The 15,234-nt window shown below is 45.5% G+C and overlaps 1 protein-coding gene across 2 annotated transcripts; it reads left to right on the forward strand.

Moving 5' to 3' along the window:
- The first annotated feature begins 490 nt into the window (after positions 1 to 490).
- On the forward strand, positions 491 to 5,225 carry MCL1 (MCL1 apoptosis regulator, BCL2 family member). 2 transcript variants are annotated; one of them, XM_045816630.1, is made up of 3 exons: positions 496 to 1,290; positions 1,627 to 1,874; positions 2,396 to 5,225. In XM_045816630.1, the coding sequence occupies exons 1-3, from the start codon at positions 594 to 596 to the stop codon at positions 2,510 to 2,512; spliced, it is 1,062 nt and encodes a 353-aa protein (XP_045672586.1). In that variant the 5' UTR covers positions 496 to 593; the 3' UTR covers positions 2,513 to 5,225. The 2 variants fall into 2 exon arrangements, with proteins under 2 accessions (XP_045672587.1, XP_045672586.1); XM_045816631.1 differs by lacking the exon at positions 1,627 to 1,874 and having other exon boundaries at positions 491 to 1,290.
- Positions 5,226 to 15,234: the final 10,009 nt, after the last annotated feature.

A 15,234-nucleotide genomic window follows, 5' to 3' on the forward strand; every position in this document is an offset into this window, starting at 1 on the left:
GACAGACAATTTCATTTAGTCAAACGTGCACTTACACGATTCTATAAAGCAGTCCGTGGAGCTTTCCCACTTCCAAGCATTGTTAGAATGAGAGAGCTGCCAATATGTAAAATAACCACAGGTGCCCCACAGTGCCCTCAGCTACCCATGCTACCTAAGACTGTTGAGCCCCACCCGAGGCAGCACTGCCTCACCCCTTCCCCAATCTGAGGGGTTCCCCGGATAAGTGTTCGGTATGGGAAAGCCTCGAGCTTATAAGCAAAGGCAGGGGCTTGCACGTCACAGCTCGGGGCAGCTACCGCAGGTACCACACGCGCGCCGAAAGAATGACACGCGGAGCACCGACGCAGAGGGCCGCCCTTACGTAACCGGTCGCGAGGGGCTCCGCCCTAGGCCCCGCCCCTCGCAACCGACCGGTCAATGGTAAGCAAGTCTCCAGAAGCTTCCGCCCATTTTCGTTGAACGTAACACCGGCCCTAAAACCGTGAGGTGGGAGCGCCTGTCTCACTCCTTACTTCCGCTTCCTTCAAGTAAGGAGTCGGTCGCTGCCTACCCCATTTTTCTCAGCCAGGCGACGGAGACTGAAGCTTGAGATGTTTGGCCTCAAAAGAAACGCAGTAATTGGACTCAACCTCTACTGTGGGGGGGCCAAGTTAGGGGCTGGCAGCGGCGACGGCGGCACCGCCTCCCCTCCGGGAGAGCGGCATCTGGCCGCGGGGAAGGAGGCCACGGCGCGGCGAGAGGCAGGGGGAGGGGAAGCGGGAGCGGTGATTGGCGGAAGCACCGGCGTGAGCCCCCCAGCCACACTCGTGCCCGACCCCCGGAGGGTCGCGCGGCCCTCGCCCATTGGCGCCGAGGGCCCCAGCGTCATCGCGACCCCCGTGAGGCGGCTGTTCGCGCCTGTCCGCCGCGCGGCGCTGCCTGAAGAAATGGAATCCCCGGCCGCCGACGCCATCATGTCGCCCGAAGAGGAGCTGGACGGGTACGAGCCGGAGCCTCTCGGGAAGCGGCCGGCTGTCCTGCCTTTGCTGGAGTTGGTCGGGGAGGCCACTAATGGCTCCGTTACAAGTGGCTCACTGCCCTCCACGCCGCCCCCAGCAGAGGAGGAGGAGGACGATGAGTTGTATCGGCAGTCGCTGGAGATTATCTGCCGGTACCTTAGGGAACAGGCGACCGGTGCCAAGGACGCGAAGCCAATGGGCGGGTCTGCGGCCGCCAGCCGGAAGGCGTTAGAGACCCTCAGGCGGGTCGGGGACGGTGTGCAGCGTAACCACGAGACGGCCTTCCAAGGTAAGGGGGTAGTCATGGAAGCTGCACTGTCTTTTGTCGGCTCTCAGCCTACTCACTGTGGGTGGAAACCGAAACGGGTCAGTGTTGAAACGACTCTCATCCTATTTCTGAAACCAGAATATTCTGGCCATGAGTCATTGTTTCCGCCCACTCGATTCTTTTGGAAATAGCGCTGTTCAAAGGCCGGAAAGGGTGGGATGTCAATTTTCAAGTGGGGTCGGCCTGAGTTCTGTAGAGCCCAAATAGCGATTTCCCCCGCCGTGGGTGGGCAGGCGAATCGTGCTCTGGCTTAGACAAAGGAGGCCGTGAGAACCCACATGCTTTTCTTCCTCTCAGGTATGCTTCGGAAACTGGACATCAAAAATGAAGACGACGTCAAATCTTTGTCTCGAGTGATGGTTCATGTTTTTAGTGACGGAGTAACAAACTGGGGCAGGATTGTGACTCTCATTTCTTTTGGTGCCTTTGTGGCTAAACACTTGAAGAGTATAAACCAAGAAAGCTGCATTGAACCATTAGCAGAAAGCATCACAGATGTTCTCGTAAGGACAAAACGAGACTGGCTAGTCAAACAAAGAGGCTGGGTAAGTTTGTTTTAAGGTCGAAGAGGGCCCTTGGAGTGGAAATAGAATGGAGGATTTTATAGAGAAACTGGGGATAGCTAAAGGTTTTTATGATGCACAACTCAGTTTTCCAGTTTTAACTTACGGATCTCTGTTTGCTTGATGTTGATGTAAGTAGTGGGTCCATGGAGGTAGTGGTGTGACTGTCTTGATTTGTTTCATCAAATCCTGGTTTCCTGTAGGCTATTTTACTGGTTGTTGAGTCTTTTGCTTTTGGTAGTCTTTTGCTTATTGTAATTCAGCTGGATACTCTTCACAGCAGTGGATTCAAATTATGAAGCAGTAAGAATCACCTGGGGATAGCAGTAAAAGACATTCCTCAACACATACTCCGCGTTTTAAGTGGATTTGTGTCTTTTGCAGCTGGAGTTTAATATTGGTTCATCCTTGCATAGAAAGCGGACCTTAGGTATTTCAATTTAATTTTTAGTTAAGTGGAAACCCCCATACTTGAAAATGTGTTTTTCTCTTTTGTTTTCTAGGATGGGTTTGTGGAGTTCTTCCACGTAGAGGACCTAGAAGGCGGCATCAGAAATGTGCTGCTGGCTTTTGCAGGTGTTGCTGGAGTAGGAGCTGGTTTGGCATATCTAATAAGATAGCCTTATAAGTGAAGTAATTGACTCTTTACCAACTCCTGGCACCAAATCCACATCCACCTGGTGTGAAGTCTATTTATGAAGCTGGACTCCAAGCAACGTACAACAGCAAGTGGCAAGAGGATTATGGGCAACAAGAATAAACAATGGGGGAAAGGTTGTCCCCTTTGAGAAGTCTCTGTCTGAAAGAAGCAAAGTTCAGTTTCAGCAAGAGGCAAACTTGGGAGGCCATGGAGGAGGACTTTTAGATGTAGTGAAGATGGTAGTATGGAGAGACTTGATATCCTTGTCTAGGAGAGAGTGGCCAGTAGCCGGGCTAGTCATAGAGCTCATTAGGTATTCCCAGTGAATCTATTAACTTTCTGTTGTGTTAAAAGCGAACTAACAATGCCAGTGAACTGTGTAAAGTGGGTTTAAGCTACAACAGAACTATGACTAGAAGCCTCAGTACTGTCCAACAGAGTGTGAAGGGAAGCTTTTTCCTCTCTAGAATTAGCTTTCCCAGGTATGCTTCTTGAGGAATAGACAGTCCAAGTGCTCAGGACTTATACCTGTTCTACTTTGGCTCCATTTGAGTGATTTAGTTTATTAGCCTTGTAATGTCCAAGAATACTTGACTTAAGGCTCAAGAACTGCAGTTACAATGTGGAATTTCCTCAGTTTTTTTTAAGATAGAAACAACTTGTAAATGTATTTGTCTGTAAAAATTGTATATATTTTTACAGAAAGTCTATTTCTTTGAAATGTAAAGGACGATAGTCTTGAATTTCATTAGTTTTTTCATACTCTTGAAATTTACAAATTCTATAGTTACAGATCTATTTCTTACAACTTTTCTATTCTAAACTTTGTCCTGTTCAATTCTAGATTGTATACAGAACCAATTGATGTAATTGTATTCAATCTGGTTGTAATGGAACAATTCTGATTCACAACTATGCAGGCTTTAATTTTCCTATCTGATTTTGGTAAGTATTCCTTTTAGGGCTTTTTTTAACGTGGGCTGAAAAATTGAGCAATAGAAATTAATCCTTTCACTTTGTTACATGTAGATTTTCAATAATTGAGTCAGAAGGTGTGGTTATTAGGTGGGGGGGGCAGGCCAATGATTTATAAATAATGAGCTCTGATTGGACAACAACTTGTTCGAGTTCCTTCTGTTTGACCTAACTGGTGAAATTTGTGTTCATGAGCTCATCTGCAAAGCTTTTAAAAAGATACTCAGCTGTTCCAAATTGGACTTGTTAGCAGCATGTGTATAAAAAGACCACATCAGGTGGAGGATATTTGATTCCTTGTTTGCTTAATAAGTTGTAAAATGATGGCTTGGAAAAGCAGGCTATAGTCTAACCATGGTGCTATTTTAGGCTGGCTTGTTAAACGCAAGTCTAAGCCTAGTATCTCAATAAAGCAAATTAATTTCTAAATGATTCCCAAACTGTTTTAAATTTTTGCATTGGCATCTCTTTGGATTTCAGACCCGTTGTTGAACTTCACATTTGTTTCTTATTTTTCCTTTGAAATATTTGCTATTTGTTCTGCTCCTTCTACAGATATTTAAATCAGTTCCTACATCTTTTACCCTGCATCCCTGAACTCTAGCTTCTGTAATTTTGGGCACCAGGAAACTAAGTAACCCTCCCTCCCCCCTACAGGAATCCACAGACCTTCATACTTCATGAATTTTATCCTTGGTAGTACAATGGATTCTGTGGCAGTAACAGTCATAGTCATGAGGTGGGAGGAGTCCCTTTTTCTCGGACTTGTTTCTTTTCTTACCTTTTGGGGAGAAGTTTCAAAAGTCCCCTTAAGAATTTTCAGAGGAAGGGAGAATATCTTATATGACTTTGCCTAGATTCCTTTGAATTTGCGTATGCTCACTTAAAATTATAGAAATAAGTACAGAGTGCTATAAAGACTACTGGTTAAACTGAAAAGAAAAAAAAAAGTTGTCATTTGAAAGCTTCAGCCTCAGAACATGACCTTTAGTCTATGGACTCCAGATAAAAATAGGCGTGAATAAAATGACTAAGAATGTAATAGGGAAGAATGCCTTGCCTGCCCATCTCCAAGCCATTAGGTCACGTAGCTAGAGCTGTTTTTGCCTGTGTATTTATCATTCTTGATCATAAACCAGTTATTTATATCATGTCTGTCTCTAGGGACTTAAAGCACTTTATGTAGTTTTTGTTTTTTTTTTTTTTTTTTCATCTTGAGATCTGGTTCAGATACTGAAAAGCCTGTCTCCCCATAATCCAGTTGTGGAAATAAGTGCATAGATACAAGTTGGTGGCCTTTAGGGGCCCCACTTCCCAATTTACTGGGTGTGACTGCTGAAATGATGAGGACCTTAGTTAATACTTTGGGGAAGGGTGGATGATTTTGTAGGGAGAGGAGGCACTTTCTAAGTGCTGACTAGCTACATACTTCAGGCAAATCCTCCCAAATGGAAAAGGGGGAGCTGCTTGGAAAGATGGCTCTCAGCAACTTCTGTCTTATGCTTCTCTCAGGGAAAAACCTTCAGTCCTCTAGCGTTGTCCATGTAACATTCTATCGGGTTAACACCTTGGTTCTGGTTAAACAGCCAACACTGTTGACAGCTGTACCAGTTAGGATTAGGACCAACTACAAATTAATGTGGGCTGTAAAATGTAGTGTTTCCCTAACTTCCTGTTTTTCCTGAGGAGAAAATAATAAATCTTTTATTCAAATACAAGGTGTGGTATGGGTGTTTTCTAAACGATGCCTGTCTTCCTTCCCCCTCTTAGGGCCAGCCTTTTACGGAAGTCAGCTGAGCAAATAAGTGCAGGTGACTTAAGCAAAAAGCAGCCCCATAGAGCTCATTTGCCTTAGAGCACAGGGCAGTTCCCTTCAGAAAAACTCCTTTCCTTTAGATTAGAGGTGTTGGGCTTTTAATTAAATGTATTGTTGCTGTACTTTGGAGTATCTGTCTGTACATATTAATTTAAGAATCAAAATCTCTGTCCCAATATTTTGTTAGTCATCAAGTATTGAAATAATGTTGAAGTACAAGGGTTCAACTTCCTGTCTCAATTTTTTTAGTTGAAGGAGCTAGAAGCAATAACCAGTGTTAAGGTTTTTAATATGGTTCGTGGTACTAATTAATGTTTCAGTACTTTTACCGTACCTCTGCCAAAAAGGAGCTCAGAATAAGTGAGTCAGTTTCAGAAACTGTCCTGTATTTCCTGACACCTTAGAATTACTATGGAAATGTGCAAATGTGAGGTTTGCATATTGGTTTTAAGCCCTGAGCACCAAATGCTAATTGTGCAAACAATTCTGTGCTTTCCCCATCACTACCAGAGGCAGCAACGTTGTATTTTGAAGAAATACTGGTATACCCCAAAGAGGAGGGATGGAGGGAAGGTGACAAGACACAAGGCCCCTAGCCTTGGCCCAAGTTCTGAGTCATACTATTGCTCCCACTAATGTGTTCTGATGGGAAGCCATTTCTATGGCAATATTCCTTAGTGAAACACCTCAAACTGGGGTAACTAGGTAACATGATCACTGAGCAAGTCAGAATAACACTTCCCTTCATTTGACACAACCAGACTTTATTTCAGTTCCTGTTTTGCGACTTCATTATTTTTTTTTCCTATTTTGCGACGTCAGAGCCAGATCTTGCTTTAAAGAAAATTTTCAAGAAATTGTAACAGCTGGGGAATTTCACAAAAAAGGAAAGTGGAATGATTTGTACAACTAGTGTGCTGCATGGCTCTAGCCAAATTCTCAGAGCGTGGGGTTCAAGATGATGACTTGAGTCTCTTAATTTATCGTAATTCTTTTTGCCTCCACTTGTTTGGTGATTACAGAATTTTGTCTTCTTGAACCCTCCCACACTGTTCAAAGGCTTCTGAGTTTCAAGATTTGAAAACTTTGTCCCTCTTCTTTTGTTTCAAAGTTACAGTGTTATCTTAGGTATGTGAAGCATGTGGAAAGATGGGGGTTGGGAATCTGCCTCCAGGCAGATGTAACAGACCTTTCCTGAGAATTCACTGTTCTTTACTAAAGATTATTCTTGTGAGGTCAAAAAAAGAATACAAATGGCAAATTTTGTTGTTCTTTACCTACATAGAATAATAGTTCCTGACCCGTTACGAAGTATGTTAGGACCAAAAATACTACTGGATTTTACCCCTTTATAAATAACCATTTCCATAGCTTGTTTTGGGCATTGGTTTCTGTGTTCTTTCTTTGCCTTCTATACTGATCCCATGTTCAGAATTACCTTAGTTTATTAAAAATTCTTCAATACTGTAATGAGCTCTAGGCAGCCAGATGTTGAGTCTCAATCATTACCATTTCGTGGCAGTGGACTGCTTACTGTGTATCATGCACTGTTGGTTGCGGGAATTATAAAGGGAATAGTTCTTCCTCCTGAGAAACTCAGTCAAAAAAAGACCAGGGAACAGTTGAAAGAAACATGACAACTATGTGCAGGGTGATCTCTGGGTGTGGGCAATATGTCAGATAGTAGTGTGTCATTGTTAAGTTTCTGGAGTGTATTGTATTGTGGTTATGTAAGAGAATGTCCTTGTTCTTCGGAGATACATCCTGAAGAATTTGTGCATAACCAGTCCTTAGAATGAGAAAGCAACTGAGGCAGAATATTAAACCCCAATCTAGTAGGATAACCATGGACAAAAATAATTAGAACACAGTGCACAAAGTGCTACAGTAAAGGTATTACAAGAATAAGGTGGGGCACAGCAGGTGACAAGTTCTGGAAGCAGAAGGTGGTCAGGGGTTGGACCTGAAAGACTGAATAGGAAGCAACATGCACAGACGCTGGAGTTGGCAAAGAACCTCTGCGGCTGTCGGGGGAGGGGGAGATTTGGAGATAATTTTTTTCTTCTCATCATTTCATCTTTCCCCTCTGCCTTCCTCCCTGTCACCATACATGACCAGGGAACATATTATCTCTTCAGTTTCTTCCATTTGGGGATTATAAAAATACTGAAAACACTGGCAGAAAAAGAAAAATGTCTTTTTGGTCTTCGAGGTCTGAATTTGGTATAAATGACACAGCTGAGTGCATTGTGTTTCTTTAAGTAAAGATAGACTTCATTGTTTCCTCTATCTTTAAAATGGTGGCCCCGAACACACGATTTCAGAGTCACAGCCATCACTGGACCTTGAGTGCAGGAGCTGGCAATGGCAGACCTGCTTTGAATAAAGTTGTCTTAAGAGCATCATCACCTATAGGATAGTTCACTCACTCATCTCACCAGCCCTGTGTCTTTCTCCACCTAGGTTCTCATAACCAAGTTTTTCAGTACAGGACTGAGAGTGCTGTGCTCTCTGCAGAACAGAGTTTTATTAAGGAACAGTCCCGTCCCCCACAGTTATTTAACTGGACCTCCAGATACTGAATGGTGGCGCTACACTCCCTAATCTTGTTCCCGTGGGAGACTGTTACAGCTATTCTCATCCTAGTTTAAAAAAAAAAACAAAAAACAAAAAAAACAGTTTGCTCTGACTGCCCAGACTTCCCCACCGGCTGCATTCTTGCCCATGAGCTCATTGTTTTGGCTTCTCTGCCTGTATAAATCCACAGCCAGTGCCAGAGGTCTCAGCCTGGGCCCCTAACTAGCTGGGGCTGCATTCCATTCAGAATTTCACCACCCCCACTTGGTTTTCCTCCCGCCCTCATGTGGTCACATGTGTATGTTTATTCAAGTTAGCCTGGGACAAGGTGTGCTGGGAAAGAGAGCCAAGGACGCAGACAAGGAAAAGAATGTTTAACTGTTGGTTTTCATGCTGGCTTAAATGAGCTTTCCATTTCATTTTGATTAAGAAATGCATCAATTCTGTGCCCCCTAAAAAAGTTAATTTCTTGTCTGGTAGGAGTAGCTGGGTTTAAGAATTTTTCTATACATTTCGTAGTTTCCCTTAGGCTGGTATGACTCCCAGGTGGCCAGATTTGGGGGCGTGGGACGAAGATAGGGACTTTCCCTAGGAAACATCACTTTTGTGTGCATTTTATTCCTCAGTCTGTGTGTGTAGATCTCTCTTGCATTTTGTCCTCAGCTCACACCTCCATTCCTGAGGTTGCCTGGAGCAGTTCCCACTCATCTCCTGTCCTTGGTGGCAAGGGGGTGGGGGGCACGAGTAGACAGCTGGGCCCCTGCAAGGAGCAGCTGTTAGGTTTCACTGCTTGTACTGAAACTTCCTGGGAGGATAGCTTGTTTGTTTCTTTAGACCCTGAAAGCCCAGATCTAAGGCAAGGTGGGACCCACATCCACTGACAGGAAGGGCATTTGTCTTAGGTTTTGGATTAATACTATATGCTTACGCCCTGGCTGGGTAGCTCAGTTGGTTAGAGCATTGTCCGATACACCAAAGTTTCCAGTTCGATCCCGGTCAGAGCACATGCAAACAATCAACCAATGATGCATAAATAAGTAGAACAACAAACCGATGTTTCTCTCTCAAATAAGTAAATAAAAAACAAAAAAAGTATATATAAATACTATATGCTTAAGCAGCTCCTTTGCACCACTATTTCCTTTTCATCGTTTAAAAAAAAACAACTAGACAGGCTGTGGGAAGTGACATTTTTCATTTCTCAGAAATCCCTCATGAGGCAAGTAGAGAAACAGAAAGAAGGAAATAGCTTCATGTCGAAATGAGGTTTTGTGTTTCTGTGTTTCGAAATGAGGTCTTTTCAGAGCTTATAATGGTGGGGAAGAGTGATGGGTGTCTTGCTTCCTTGCCCCTTCATGTCCCACCTCCAAGTTTGGTAGTCAGGTCTGAAACAGGATAGGGACATCTGAATCTTTTTTCCCCATTGTGAACCTTGAAGGACATGTGTATCAATACTAGTGAGTGAAAGAAAAACTTGTAATAACAGAATGAGGATTTGGAAGCAATCCCTGGTACACATTATTTTTGTTTTAAATGCATCTGCACTGTTTTTAAGTACAGAAAACATTAACACACAACTTTGATAAAGTTTGTCCCAGGGAAGGAAATTAGTAATTAAGTGACTCAATTAGTAATACATAAGCTTATGTCCGTGCATGATAGTGTACCTTAAATAAAAACCAAATTTATTTGTTTAAATTATTTTCTTGGACCCAAATACTGAATACATTTGAAAACAAAACACTTAAAACCATTCAAGTTCTGGATCACCATCACCGTGGCCCAAATTACTGTTTTGATAAAGGTGCCCTGTCTGAGTGAAACTGAGTAACAGAACAAAAGAATCAGGTAGAATTTCATGGGGGTCTGGAGCAAACCTCCCCAGAATGTGCCACCCTGGCATACAGATTATTCTGAGCTAAAAACAAAGCCCAACAAACTCAGGAAGAGGTTTTTTGGGGTTTTTTTCCCCTCCCCCTTACCTGCCTAAAGAGATTCAGATAGAAAAACCTGCTTCAGAATGGGAACCTTGGTGTTATCACCCTAGCACAGACAGTTACAAATTAAGTGTGGCAGACGGGGAGGATCCCAGCCCAAAGTTGTTCGCCTGATTCCCCTTAGTGTCCCATTGTTTCTGGGTGGCCCTGTAGGGATTTGTTCATCAAATGTTTGCTCTGGTCTACCTGTGAACTGCCTGTGCAAGGCAGCACAAAACAACTTCCCTCTCTGTCTCTCTCTCTCTGTCTCTCTGTCTCTGTCTGTCTCTCTCTCTGTCTCTCTGTCTCTCTGTCTCTCTCTCTCACTTGTTCCGGCTAGGCCAGTAATCCAATTAACAGAGACGAATTAACAGGAGAAAATGCCCAAAATTTGGGGGGAAGTCAAAGGTTTTTTCTGATTCTTTTGTTTCTTGAAAACCATCTTAAAATCAATATCCAAAAAGGCATATTTTGAGGTGGCAAAACTTTGTTCGCCTTCTACCTCCCCTTCCTCGAGTAAAATGACACATACACCTCATTTTGCCTCACTGACTTTGGAATATTGGTGCTCGTGTGAATTCCCCATGCACACGGTATTGAAATTTTATTTTCTCCTGTTAATCCGCTGTATGTCATTTGAATTATTCAACCAACCAGAACTAAAGGAATAAGGGGAAAGTTTAACTTCCTCCCCTGTAAACTGGATTTAACTGTCTTATTATTAAGATTTAAAGATAATATATACAAGTGCTTTACCTTAATGCACTATACAAACGGAAGGAATCTCGGGAAATATTCTTCAAGGGTTAACTCCAGCGATTTTCAACATTGTTCATCTCATGGCAAACATAAACTAATTACTAAAATTCTGCGGCACACCAGAAAATGTATCTTTTGCAGATATGACCAAAAAATAGTTATAATTTTGACTCATTCATGCCAGATGGCTAGTGTGTTGGCTGTTGTCTTTTTTTAATTTGACAATCTAAGGGAAAAGAGGTCAGTGCCCCTGACTAAACAGTCAGGTTTTGCATGTCTTATTATTTTTTAATTTTTTTACTATTACTATTTTTTAATCCTTATCTGAGGATATGTTTATTGATTTTAGAGCGAGAGGGAGAGAGAATCATCAATGTGAGAGTGAAACATTGATTGGTTGCCTCCTGTACATGCCCCAACTGGGATGGAACCCCACAGCCTCGGTATGTGCCCAGACTGGGAATCGAACCCACAACATTTGGTGTACAGGATGATGCTCCAACCCACTGAGCCACCTGGCCAGGACAGGTATCGCATGTTTTTCATTTTTTAATTATTTTTTAAAAATTTGTATTTGTTTATCTTTTTAGAGGGAGGGGAAGGGAAACATCGATAAACTTCCTCTCGCACACCCCAGCCAGGGACCTGGCCCGCAACCCAGGTGTGTACCATGCCTAGAATCAAACCAGTGACCTTTCGGTTCACAGGCCAGCGCTTAACCCACTGAACCACACGAGCCAGGGTAAGTATTGCATGTTTTAAAAATTCTTGTGGCACACTAGTTTACTGTTAGCCATTTCCAAGTCATTGAATTCCCTGGGCAGAGCTACTAAGCAGATATCATAGGTAGGAGGCTTAATTAAAAGATTCTACAGCTGTATTTTGAAGCCCAGAGGAGACACAAACAGGATTTTCTATGGCTGGACAGAGAGCAGTTCAGCCATGTGGAAAAAATCCTAGGAGTCAGTATCCTGCCTTCCTGCCAGATTGGCCCTAGTTCTCATTTCTATTCAACCTGAAAGGTAAGAAAGGTTTTTGCATATTTAGATGGTTGGAAAAACATATTTTGTGACAGGTTAAAATTATATAAAATGAAGTGTCAGCATCAAAACGTTGATTGGGACACAGTCACCACGCCCATTTGTTTACATATCGTCCAGGGCTGTGTTTGTGTCGCAATTCCTCACCTCTGCAGTTGTGAGGAGTTGCAGCACGGAGTCTGCGGCCCACAGAGCTGAAAATATTTACACGTGGTCCTTGAGAAAAAAGTTTGCCCACTCCTCTACTGGACAGTTTACTAGAGCTAAAAAGGAGCCTTCCAGCGTGATGAAAGAGGAAGGCAACCGAGAGTCAATAGTGGGGGGTGAGGGGTGAAGGAAACGTGCACTCTGGGTCCAGGGCCAGATATCTCTGCCCCTCCCATCAAGGGCAGGGCCTTTGACAACTGCCTTTTAGCCTCGGGGTCCCAGGGACACAGTCTGCTCCTTTTTGTGAGGAACCGTGTATGCTTCCCCCAGTTTTCTTCCTCTTCACTCAGAGTTCGGGGGAGCTGTGTCAAGAGATTCACACAAGGCTCAGAGAGTACAACACACGCATTCTAACCCCAGCCCCGGACCTTCCTGAAATGGAATCCAAACCCCTGTAACTACTGAGGTTTCCCAGGCCACTCATAGTTCTCTGAGGCTCTCTGAGAAAATTTTCTGGTCTGTCTGGTTCCTAGCCATTGCTGCACTTCCCCTTCAGCTGATGTGGCTGATTGGTTCCCTCAGATCTGATGGCCGTGGCTCATGCACACCTTATTTGCACTAGTCTTGCTCATTCCTCTCTCCAGTCCTTTCTACTTTCAGACCTCAGCGCTAATACACCCTCCTCTAGAGTTTTACCCATTCTCCTGGGTCAAGGAGACCAAAATTAGATTCAAGGGTGCCCCCCACGGGGTCTGCACAGCAGGAGGTGAACGGTGCTGTGCCCCATCCTGCCTCTGCCATCCCCATTCCCACCCCCACCTTCACCCCCACCCCATGCTTGGAAATACCGTCTTCCACAAAACTGGTCCCTGGTGCCAAAAAGGCTGGGGACTGCTGAGATGGTGGGTGCTGTCATTTGAGGTTAACACAAATACCACTCTTGTTGACAAACTTAGTCTTAGGTACTTTCCTGAGGCTTTCTTCTTCCTGTAGAAGGTGCCTCCCACCCTTTAAAACTGATACTTCATCATCTGCCTGTGAAAAATAAGCCCCCTCTGCTCTAACTTCCCCACCCAATTGACTCCCTGCACCGGAGATGGTGGAATTGAGGCATGTTGTAGGAGAGAGGGTGGGGACCCCCATCCCCACCACACACAGCCCCAAACTCGGTATCTATTCTAGCATGATTCTGCCAGGTTCAGGAAGAGGTCTCCCCGATTCATTTACTCCAGTGGGGGAGGCTGTCAAGTAAAAATGAAGTTCTCTATTTGTAAAATGGGGAGAAGGGCAAAGCAAGAAATGAAAGATCTGGTTGGAGAGAATCTGGAGGGGCGCGTCCCCTTATACTTGGTTCTCCCTTGGCCCCGCTGCCCTCCCACAGCCCTCCAGGTTTGTCTAGATGCTCCAAACGCAGTTGTCTGATGCACTCTTCGAGAGAGGTGCCCTATGGCCAAGACACTCCTGCCCTGGGCCAGCAAGTGAGTTCCTTTGCTCTGCTTCACTCCTAGTTACCAGAGAGGTTGAATCTGGACCATGGAGGTGACAGTGACAAAAAGCCTCCACAGACTCAGCCTGCAGCTGTGAGCACCTGCTAGGGGGGAGGCCCAAGGGGTTGGGGAAGTCTAGGAGCTAAATTTAGTCTGAAGGCCACAGCTTAATTGGGTGGGTGATTACCCTGGGGAAGCTGACACAGGAAGGGGAGAATTCTGACCCAGCTGGACTAAGACCTCACAAGTCTACCCGCTATGTACGCTGACATAGACCCACAGTCCCCTTGCAAACACTCGGAAACGAGGAGCCCTCAGCAGTTCACTGGCCTGCATGCCGCTTCTCCTGTGCATATCGAGGTCATCCCTATCGCCACCCCACCCCCACCTCAGTTCTCAGGGTGCAGTTCCTGAGTCCCTCCCTAAATTTCCCCCATTGCACCAGAACTTGGGCCCCTCCACGTCTCCCTGGCCTTGGGTTGCAGCTTCCTCTCTCTCAAGTCCTTCCAGGGCTTCAGAGGTCAACAGCAGAGGTGTCTGGCCACACTAATCCCCTCTATGGGGCCAGGAAAAGGGGTTGCTTGGGGTCAGGTTTCCCTTCCTGAAAACTTCAGCACTGACCCCATACTGACCTCTGTGTCCAGAGGAAAGAATCCTTAGGGACCTTACAGAATCTTAGCTTTAAAATAAGAAGGGGAAGGGGGCAACCCCAGATGAAAGCCCACTCCTGAGAAGTCAGGGACTGGAGACCGGAAGGCAGCTGCTGAAGGGGGGTGCTGAAGCTGGAGAGAGCTTTCATAGGGGCTGTGTCTGCATTTCTCACCTGTGATTGGCTCGCCAAATGATTGGTACGCCAAGCTCCAAACCTGCCCAGCAACAGCCTTGAGAGGCCCTACCAGGGAGGGGGAACTTCAGGGAAGTCAGCTGAGCCAGGGCCACTGCCCAGCCCTCGGCTTCCAGGAATCGCTGGGAGGGCCCCAGCTACTCGGCACCACCCCTTCCTTCTCTAAGGATTCTGCCTTTAGCCCTCGATATGCACTGGGCTTGCTCACTTCTTAGTCTCCCACATCTGATTCCCTTATAAGTTCACAGAGAGAAGAACCCGTCTCTTTAGTGTTGCCGTTTAGGCTGAGCAGGGCCTGCTAGACTGAGGTTGCCTCCTACTCACTCCTTGCCCTGGGCTAAAGTCCGTTTTCTTTTCCTTTTCCTCCATTCCCTTTTGCCTCCTCCACCCATTCTCAAGGTACAGGCCAAAGTCTTCCTTCTCGGCCACTCCCAGCCCAGAGAGGGCCTAAGTCCCGAGGCAGAAGTCTGACTAGACAAGTCCTTGTCCATCACGAGGTCTGGGTGTGCTCAGGACACAGAGCACACCCAGACACTGAGCTCAGTTGTTTCTGCAGGTCTTTATGAAGGCTCTTCTTCGGCCAGACTTGTGGAGGTGCAGGGACGGGTGGGTGGGTGGAGAGGGAAGTTCCCAATGGGGAGAGGAGTCTGATTCTGTAGCAATGACCCCTTCCTAGGCACAGGGACCCCTGGGAGGCCTGGCTTCCAGAAGCGGAGAGACCCGGACTCAGCTCTCAGATCGGTCAAGGTCAGAGAGAGAATCTGTGTTATGGAAAAGGCTGCCTGCTCTCCCTCCACCTCTAGCAAGCTATTTACCTTGAGATAAAATGAGCCGGCCGGGAGGCAGGAGGGAGGAGACTAGGGTGAGACAACTAGAAAGAATGTGTGTTTGGCAGGACATCCAGTACTGCCTAGAGCTGGGCCAGGCTCCACCTCCTCCAGCGTTTCTGGAGGGAAGGGGTGGGAGCAGAAATCACTTCCCCCACCCTATGACAAGCAGTAAACCAACAGCTTAATAGGGAAATGGGCAGTAGCAGCAGAAAGGATAGGGGAGGCAGGAAGGCAAGGCCGGAGAAAGAGAA

Source organism: Phyllostomus hastatus, unplaced genomic scaffold, assembly GCF_019186645.2.
Source record: "Phyllostomus hastatus isolate PE091 unplaced genomic scaffold, TTU_PhHast_1.1 phas_scaffold_216, whole genome shotgun sequence".
Lineage (NCBI taxonomy): Eukaryota > Metazoa > Chordata > Mammalia > Chiroptera > Phyllostomidae > Phyllostomus > Phyllostomus hastatus.